This window comes from Lathyrus oleraceus, chromosome 1, assembly GCF_024323335.1.
Source record: "Lathyrus oleraceus cultivar Zhongwan6 chromosome 1, CAAS_Psat_ZW6_1.0, whole genome shotgun sequence".
In the NCBI taxonomy this organism is placed as follows: domain Eukaryota; kingdom Viridiplantae; phylum Streptophyta; class Magnoliopsida; order Fabales; family Fabaceae; genus Lathyrus; species Lathyrus oleraceus.
Window position 1 is genome coordinate 446,412,940 of NC_066579.1, and position 10,262 is coordinate 446,423,201.

At 30.2% G+C, this 10,262-nt stretch overlaps 1 protein-coding gene and 1 pseudogene across 1 annotated transcript; both read left to right on the forward strand.

Annotated features, from left to right (window-relative positions):
- The first annotated feature begins 1,044 nt into the window (after positions 1–1,044).
- On the forward strand, positions 1,045–5,280 carry LOC127115229 (uncharacterized; annotated as a pseudogene).
- A 2,373-nt stretch (positions 5,281–7,653) lies between these two features.
- On the forward strand, positions 7,654–9,068 carry LOC127082336 (uncharacterized protein At4g19900). Its single transcript, XM_051022574.1, has one exon. It carries the CDS (start codon positions 7,685–7,687, stop codon positions 8,987–8,989), a length of 1,305 nt encoding a protein of 434 aa, XP_050878531.1. The 5' UTR covers positions 7,654–7,684; the 3' UTR covers positions 8,990–9,068.
- The last annotated feature ends 1,194 nt before the right edge of the window (positions 9,069–10,262 follow it).

The following is a 10,262-nucleotide window of genomic DNA, read 5'->3' on the forward strand; positions in this document are numbered from 1 at the left end:
TTTAGTCATTTCATGTATACTCTTAGTTGGTATTAGGGGTGTTCAAAACCAAACCAACCCAATAAAAAACCGCAAACCAAACAAAACCAAACCGAAATCACAAAAAACCGCATTTGGTTCGGATTCGTTTGGGTCATTTTTTAACAAAACCGCGCGGTTTAGTTTGATTTGCGGTTTGTATTTTGTAAACCGAACTAAACCAAACCAAACCGCATTATGTTACAACTCAAACTTCAGTTATCTCACATCTAACTCAAACCTCAAATCTAGTATGCCTTAACCATATAATTACTAACGATTTTCTCTTACTCACACTTAGAATTTCAATTTCAACCTTCTTAAATCTCTCATAGTAGTATCGCACATTCTTCTCATCTTCTTTTCCATGTAGGTCTCACCTATTCTACTATAATAAGTCCTCTCTTATGTTCTTTCTTTTATATCTTTTATGTTACTATTTTCTCTTCCATTTACATTTTTATCGCACCTTTCTTCTCAATCTCGCATCTCTTATGTTCTTTTTTTCATTTTCTCTAATCTCTCATCTCATATGTTTTTTATGTTTTATTATAATATCTTTGATATTATTTTATGCTACTATTTATATATGTTTTTTTTTCCATTTTTGTTTAATCTGATTTTTTGTATATTGAATGAAACGTTTTTGTATGATGAGTTTTGATGTTATTTAGTAATGTATAAATGACTAAACATAAAGTTATGATGTTCTCTATAGGAGTATGTATGGCTCAATAAAAATATTATAAAAAACCGAACCAATCAAACAAACCCAAACCGCATTGATTTGATTTGGTTTTATTTCTAAAAGTCAATCGAACCAAACCGAACCACATGTTTTTTTCTCTTGTGGTTCAGGCGATTTTTATCGCCAAAACCGCATTGCGAACACCCCTAATTAGTATATTATATTGTACTATTTTTTATACATTTTTTGTGTGTACGTGACTCTTTTATTACGACTAATGCAGATCCAACGACAAGAAAGACGACCTCGACATAACATTAGTTGGAGACATCACGAAGATGGTGAATGAACACAATGTCTTAGTCAAGTCTCTTAGAAAAGTATGCAACCACATACGGCAGAACAACACATCTAATTTTTGTTTAAGTCTGTTTAGAAATAGAACAAAGGATCCAAGAACACATAATTTGTCCCCATGTGACGAGGTTGCTGCATTAATTACAGGAGATTTTCACAACCTTGATCCTGGTCGAGATATTATTGTTAGGAAGACATTTGGTCATTTGGAAAAAATCAAAGAAACTCATGTCTCATTCCTACCTCTTCAATATTCGTTGTTGTTCCCATTCGATGAAGACCAATACCATGAAAAGATCCCTTATAGAGAGTTTGTTATCGAAGAAGGAAGAAGGAAGAGGCTACAAGTTACTTTTAGAGACTTTATTACATTTCGAATACAGGAGAAAGAATTTGAACATAAAGGTATTGTAAATGCTGGCAGACTCTTTCAGCAGTTTGTTATCGACAATTTCTCCATGATTGAGTCACAAAGGTTATATTGGCATCACATGAACCAAGCATCAATTAGATGTGATATATTAAGTGGTTTGCAGGAAGCAGTTCACAATGGGGAAAATCAACCATCTGCAATTGGAAAATGTGTCGTACTACCTGCATCTTTTATCGGAGGAACACGATACATGTTTAACAACTGTCAAGATGCAATGGCAATTTGCAAAAAGTTTGGGCATCCTGATTTATTCATCACCATCACATGCAATGCTAATTGGCCAGAAATTAAAAAATTTATTACTATCAGAGGCCTTACAGCCAGTGATCGTCCAAATATTTTTTTGAAGAATCTTTAAGGGAAAGCTTGATCACATGATGAGTGATTTTAAAAAGAAAACAAAATTCGGAGAAGTTGTTGCAGGTAATGTAACTAACTATTTTTTTGAATCTCTTTTAACTTTTTATATAATTAACTATATATATATATATATATATATATATATATATATATATATATATATATATATATATATATATATATATATATATATATATATATTTAATAGTATTACAAATTAATATATACAACTTTGTTAATTAGGGACGTATATTATAGAGTTTCAAAAGAGGGGTCTACCACACACACATATTTTGCTATGGCTTGAATCATCAAATTAACTGAAAATAGGAACTCACATCGACAAATTCATTTATGCAGAACTACTTGATCATAGCCTATATCCAATCCTTGCAAGTGTTGTTTCGAGTTTATGTTACACGGTCCATGTGGAAAAGCCAATATAAATTCCCTATGTATGACAGATGGAAAGTGCTCAAAGGATTACCCGAATTCCACTATAGTAAATGATGAAGGCTATCCAAAGTACAAGCATCGAGATACTGGGTTGCCTGTTCTGAAAAAAGGAATAAGTTTGGACAATAGGTATGTAGTTCCTTACAATCCACAACTGTTGGTTAGATATCAAGCACATATCAATATTGAGTATTGCAACAAGGGAAATGCTATCAAGTATTTGTTTAAGTATGTTAATGAAGGCCCTGACATAGCCATAATTGAGATATCAAACCAAACTGAAAATGGTCGAGCTTTGGATGAAATAAAACAGTACTAATGAATGTAGATATTTGGCGCCATGTGAGGCTGTCTGGAGGATTTTTGAGTATGACATACTCCCTCCGTTCCTTTTTAAGTGTCCACTTTTTATAAATAAATCGTTTCTTTTTAATTATCACTTGCAAAGTTCAAGGTAGTATTAATTATAATTTTGTCAAAATTACCCCTAGGTAATTACTATATATAGACAAAAAGTAAAATGAATGTAATAAATAATTAGGGGTATTACAAGTAAAACAAGAATTGTTGTTTGAAAAGTAATAATAATGATTAGCTTCCTTGGTATGTGTATAAAATTAAAAAATGACACTTAAAAAGGAACGAAGGGAGTACATCAGAGGTGACCTCCTGTTATAAGGCTTTCGTTTCACCTAGAAAAAGAGCCGTTTATAATGTTTTCAGAAGGTAGTACAGTTGAGTCTGTCGTGACCCGTAATGAAGAAATTGACACAATGTTTTTGGCTTGGTTTGAGGCAAACAAAAAATATCCAAATGGAAGGGAATTGACTTATGCTGAATTTCGTACAAGGTTTGTGTATGATAAAAGTGTCAGAGAGTGACGTCCTAGATAACGAGGTAACTCTATTGGAAGGCTTACTTATATTCCCCTAGGATATGGTAATGTTTTTGATTTGGGACTATTGTTGACTATACAGAAGGGGTGCACATGTTACAATGATATTAAGACATTGTCTGGAATAACACACAAAACATTTAAGGAAGCACGTGTTGCACTTGGATTGTTGTGAAACGATAAAAAAAATCGTGGATGCTATTATTGAATCCAGTCATTTGGCCTCTGAAAATCAGATGAGGAGATTGTTTATTATGCTATTGTTTATGGATTCAATGACAAATCCTTTTGTGCAATGGAATTTTATATGACGGAGGAAAAGGCTAAATAACCCAGGTATTCAATTATTCAATTATATATTAAATATATGTATTACTTATATTTTCACATTTATTGTATGTTTAAAACCATTCTCTCTCTTATAGGTCTTCAAATTAGCGATGATGATTTGAAAAATCTTTGTTTGATTAAGTTTGAAAGATTGCTCTCCATGAATGGTAAATCTCTTGATAATATTGAGTCCATGCCACAACCTTCAAATTCAGAAATGGATTAATTTAGAAATAGTTTATTGGCCGGTGAATTAAACTATGACGAGCAAGAGTTGGCTGCAACCCATATGTAGTTGATGTCAACCTTAACTGCTGAACATATCAAATTATTAATTGTGTGATGACTGATTCTGGAGAATTTTACTTCTTACATGGATATGGAGGCACAGGAAAACATTTTATTTGGAGAACTTTGTCATCTGCTCTTATATCCCAAGGTTTAATTGTTTTAAATGTTGTTTCGAGTGGGATTGCGACTTTATTGTTACCCAGAGGAAAGACGGCTCATTCTACGTTTTGTATTCCTTTAGTAACAACTGAAACATCTACGTGCAACATCAAAAATACCCACTGATAGATGTAACCTTATTTTGTATTCTAAGCTTATTATATGGGATGAAGCTCCAATGCTAAATAGATTTTGTGCTGAATCTGTCGATCGTGCTTTGAAGGATATCATGAGGACTATAGACGAGTCTAACCAATATAAACCATTTGGTGGTAAGGTGGTTGTTTTTGGCGGAGATTTCAGACATATATTAATTGTTGTTAGAAAGGGTTGTAGGCATGACATAATGTCAACCTCAATAAACTCATATGAATTATGGAAATATTGTAAGATATTGACTTTGTCAAAGAACACGTGTCTGACCGCTCTGAACTCCAATGAATATTCTAATGAAGTGAAAGAGTTTGCAGATTAGAGCTTGATATTGGTAATGATAAACAAGGCTCAAGTGAGTGTGGAGAGATCACAATTCATATTCCTGAAGACTTATTGGTTACAAATTCTCATAACCCTCTATTATCTCTGGTTGAACTTATATATCCACTGCTTTTACAAAACATGAACAATTTGAAATACTATGAAGAGAGGGCGTTGCTTTTTACGACTCATGATTCTGTAGATATTGTTAATGATTTTGTTCTATCGTTAGTTCTAGGTGATGAAAAGGAATATTTGAGTGCTGACTCAACAGTTCTTTTTGATGAAAATTATGCAATGTAGGCATATTGATTCACACCTAAATTTTTAAATGACATGAAATGTTCAGGGATGCCAAATCACCGGTTAAGGTTGAAGATTGGTGTTCCAGTCATGCTTCTGAGGAACATAGATAAATCCAATGTACTCTACAACGGAACAAGGTTGCTCATAAATAAAATGTGTCCAAATATTATTGGTGTCACTGTCATTACAGGAAAAAATATTGGTGATAAAATTTACATACCGAGGATGAATTTGATTCCTTCTGATCCGAGCTTTTCATTTAAGTTTCATAGAAGATAATTTCCAATTGCATTGTGTTTTTCAATGACCATAAATAAGAGCCAAGGTTAATATCTTTCTCAGGTCGGTTTGTATTTACAACGCCCTGTATTCACTCATGGTCAATTCTATGTGGCTATTTCAAGGGTAAAGTCAAGAAAACAATTGAAGATTCTTATTTTAGATGATGAGGGAAATCTGTGTGCTGACACTACAAATGTTGTTTATAGCGAGATTTTCGACAATTTATAAACATGTATGCAGTAGCAAATTTTTTGAACATTCTAACAAAGAATGACTACTTAGGTTCGTATATCTCTTCACATCTTATTTTTTTTAATCATGTATGCATTTTTTTAAAGTTTAGTTTTATTTCAGATTTTGAAGAGTATGATTCAAAGGTTAGTTTTTTTTTTATATTTGAGATTGATATTTGTCACAACTTTATAAGGCACATGATAAGCCTTAGTGTGATTTTCACCGGTTCATAATTAAAAAAATGATTTTCATGGAGGATATACTTTCAATTTTGCATATGGTTTGATTATAAAGGTTGTACTTATGATATATCCTTACAAATAAATGATGAATAAAGGACTTGAGAGTAAAAGCAACATATATAAAAGGTAGAACAATGGAATAAAAAGGAGTTGGAGTGTCATGTTTTAGTTGTGGCTTCGTTAGAAAATCATAATCAATGGTTTGGTTTGTTAATAGCAACAATACTGATTTATATAGCATGTCCAATGTGATATATTCCACCTGTTTTGTAGATAATTTGGTTTGTTAATAGCAACAATACTGATTTTGTGCAAAGATATATGGATTATGAGATAAGAGCAATAATGTCGCAATACATTGACTTGGATAATCAGCTGGGGAACTTAAATCAAGTTCAACATTTTATGTAGAAGTAGAAGATGGTGTCACATAATATTATTATAGTAAAGTCATATTTCTATGCAAAGATTAGAAGAAATTAGTATAATCCTCTACACTACCATCTATAGCTAATTGTTTAGTTATTGTTATTATATCGGTTATGAAACATGTCATTTTTTTATTAGTTGTGTAAGTTTAGTCATTAGTAATAATAGATAACAATATATTTAAAGGTTAGTTTAATTGGGGAGAGGGTGGATATGATACCATTATTTTAATTAGGTTAAAATAGTTTGTTGGTCTGTGTAAGTTAACGAATTTTTTATTTTGGTTATCGTAATTTTTTTTTTGGTCTGAGTCCCTGTATATCATTTTTTGTGTTACTTTTAATCCCTAAAGTTAAAATCCGCAGATTTTCTACAAATTTTCCTGAAAATTTTACTTTTAGGGACTAAAATAACACAAAAGTGAGATACAGAGACTCAAACAATTTTTTTTACAGAGATCAAAATAAAAAACTAGCTAATTTACCGGATCAAAAGACTATTTAAGTCTTTTAATGATGTGTTATCATAAAAATATTGTTGAACTCTAAAAATAATACTATTTGAATTTATACAATTATAAATATTAAATCATCTTATAAATTTATTAAAAATTAATAATTTTTTTATAAAATAAATATATTAATTATTATATTTATAATGAATGAGTTATGCCAACTCAAAATACTTAAGTATTTTAAATATTCTTCGTACACCTATTTATAATGGTTCAAATATCTCCACTAGCACAAACACATTTTTTTATTATAATAGAGATTATATAATTATTGTTTATTAAATAATTAAATTATTAATTTTATTTGTGCTAATAACAACATATTCATTGATTATTATGTTATGATAGCTTCATTAGTAAACTGTAAATAAGTAACTTTTTAGCACATCCCGTAAGCAGCTAAATTTATATTGAAGCCAAAAATTTCAAATACATATAAAATATACTCAACGATCAAAACGAATAATTTGTAAAAGAAGATAAATGACTACAATTATATTGAAAAAATAAATAGATATAAAATATAGTAAATGATCAAAGGGAATAATTTGTAAAAGAAGAAAAATAACTATAATTATATTGAAGCCAAAATTTAAAATACATATAAAATAAATTATCAAAAGGAATCATTTGTAAAAGAAGATAAATGACTAAAATTATATTGAAGCCAAAAATTTAAAATACATATAAAATATAGCAAATTGGATTAGAAGAGTCATTCAATTACCACTTGAGTTGAACATTATTTTAAAGTTTGGTGTTTTTCCCAAAGAATAACTTTTAGTACTACAAATTCAATAAAATAAAATAAAATAAAACATTAAAAAACATATAAATTATAGTTTTAATCTCTTTTCATCTGATTAACGAAATTAATCTTTCTATTTTAAATTTAAACAGTTTTGTTCATCTCTCATATTTTGCATAAAAAATTATTGAGATATTCGTGTTTTAATTTATATTTTTATCTATAATATTTTATAATAAATTTATATAGGGTAATTTATCATATTTCATAAAAATTTGTCATTTAAAAAATATAAATATGATTAATTAAAATATAGAGAAAAAAATTAAAATTATTTAAATTTAAAATAAAAAAATTAATTTCGTATATAAGATAAAATAGGAAATAAACCTAAAATATTTAGACATAAAAACCACATGAATGAAAATACTATATAGAACATAAATATAACAGAAGAAACAATACATGTTTTCTCTCTACCATTTTCCATTTCTCTCCCAAAACTTCTCTTCTCTTATGGAAGATTATATCAAACATAATCATCATCACTTTCACAAACTCAAAAAAGCTCTCTTTTCCATTCTCTTCATACTACCTACACCTTTCCTTGCTCTTCTCATTCTCTTCCTCTTAGCTTACAATGCTTTCTCCATTTTCAGCATTCACATTCCTCATCATGATCATTCCTCACACAAGCATCTCCTTCATCCACCACCATCTCACACCAAAACCAATCTCTCTTCTTCTGTCTTTTTCGCCGTCAAAGAAGAATATTCTTCGCCAATCATCAACAAAATCAACATTCACAAATTCAAAAGACATAATAAACACAAACATGGCTTAAACACCTTGCCTTCTGAAACAAGTTTCTCACTCTTCGAAAAAAGACTCGATGCATTTTTCACTTCAAACTCCTCTTCTTCTTCATGCGATGTTAGATTTTTTATGACTTGGATTTCACCCTTGAAAGCATTTGGTGAGAGAGAGTTCTTATCAATTGAAAGCTTGTTCAAGTCACACCCAAAAGCTTGTTTGGTGATAGTTTCAAAGTCAATGGATTCAGAAAAAGGAGCTCAAATTCTAAGACCCTTTGTGAAAAATGGCTTTAGAGTCATTGCTATTGAACCTGATTTCAACTATTTATTCAAAAACACTCATGCCGAAACATGGTTTAATCGATTAAAACAAGGGAATGTGAATCCAGGTGGAATTTCTCTAGGGCAAAACCTCTCAAACTTACTTAGACTTTCTCTCTTGTATAAATTTGGAGGCATTTATATAGATGCTGATGTAATGATCTTGAAGAGTTTTTCAAATCTGAGAAACACTATTGGAGCACAAAACATTGATGTGAAAACAAAGAAATGGAGTCGTTTGAACAATGCTGTGTTGATATTTGATAAAAACCATCCCTTACTTTGGAAGTTCATTGAGGAATTTGCACTAACTTTTGATGGAAACAAGTGGGGGCATAATGGTCCTTATTTAATATCTAGAGTAGTTTCTAGAGTGAGTGGAAGAGAAGGGTTTAATTTTTCTATAGTTCCACCTTCTGCATTTTATCCTGTGGATTGGAGAGGTATAAAGAGTTTGTTTAAAGGGCCAAAAGATGAAGTTCATTCAAAATGGTTGGTTAAGAAAATGAAGCAAATTAGAGAAGAAAGTTTTGCATTGCATCTTTGGAATAGACAGAGTAGGAATCTTAAGGTTGTAAAAGGAAGCATTGTTGATAATATCATATTGAGTTGTTGTATCTTTTGCAACACTTAGATTTTTAATTATAACTAAGTTTTTGGTGTTGTATAATTAATATAATAGTTTAAAGTTTTAAATAATGATTTTTGGTATACTCATCATAGCTCCTATCACCATGAAAATAAAAGAGAGAAATTAAAAAAAGTTAAAATAGAAGTGTGTGTTAGATATGTGATCCACCTACTTTCAATTTCAAAGAATTCAAACACTTAGTTCAAACACAAATTTCTTGCCATACTCCCACTCACGTCCTTGTAAATTTCATTATTGTCATTTAGAATTCCATCATTAATTTAATTATTTTAAAATAAATGCTAACATATGTTAGGGTGCATACATCGATGCAACATATTTGTGCATTCATGGATTTTCAACTCAATTAGAATCAATTAATTAATCTATTGTGTTCATGGAAAATGTAAGTTGATGTTTGGATCGATATCAAGGAATGCTTCTCACATAGTGATTTTTAATGAAAAAAATCTATTGAATTCAATAAGATTCTAAGCCACTTACTGAATTCTATTCGGATTTGAAGATTTTGTGAAGTGTACATGTGAAGTTATATGTGAAATTGCAGTCATCGTCAATACCATTTTTGTTTTATTGATTTGTCAATTTATGTGTATATGCATTATTTGATTTATTGCGTATTTGTAATTTGTCAATTATATATATGTGCATCATTGTTTTTAATGCATGCTTGTAATTCGTTTGAGTTCATTTGTATTAGTTTGTTTCGGCTATAATTAATATTGTACCTTTGAGAACCTTTCCATTCAATGATTTAGGAGTTGAATCCATGAAAATGTTTCTTTTTTGAGTCTATCAATTTGATTTATATCAATGTATTAACTACCGCTTGATTCACAAGTTAGAATTCTTGAATCAAGGCTGCAAAGATGCTTGATTCGAATCAAGCATAATGTGACTCGAATCATGAACTCATCTTAAAGTTGAGAGTTTTCCCAATCTCACTTGATTAGATTCATGAGAGTGTGATTCAAATCACAATTCTACTTGACTTGAATCATGGAACATACTTGATTCAAATCATGACTTCATTCACCAACATCTATCTCCTTGTTGATACCTTATGATTAACCTCCTAGAACGTGGATCTTGTGAGAGTTAGATGCGCGTGTGAGATTCTTTAGATACTATTCATCATCTTCAATCTTTGTTAAGAGCCATTATTATGAATCTCCAATTCTAAAGATTGAGTGTGAGAGATAGACTGAATATACATTAGGGAATCTAATGTTTTTCTTTGAAGTTATATTTTTAA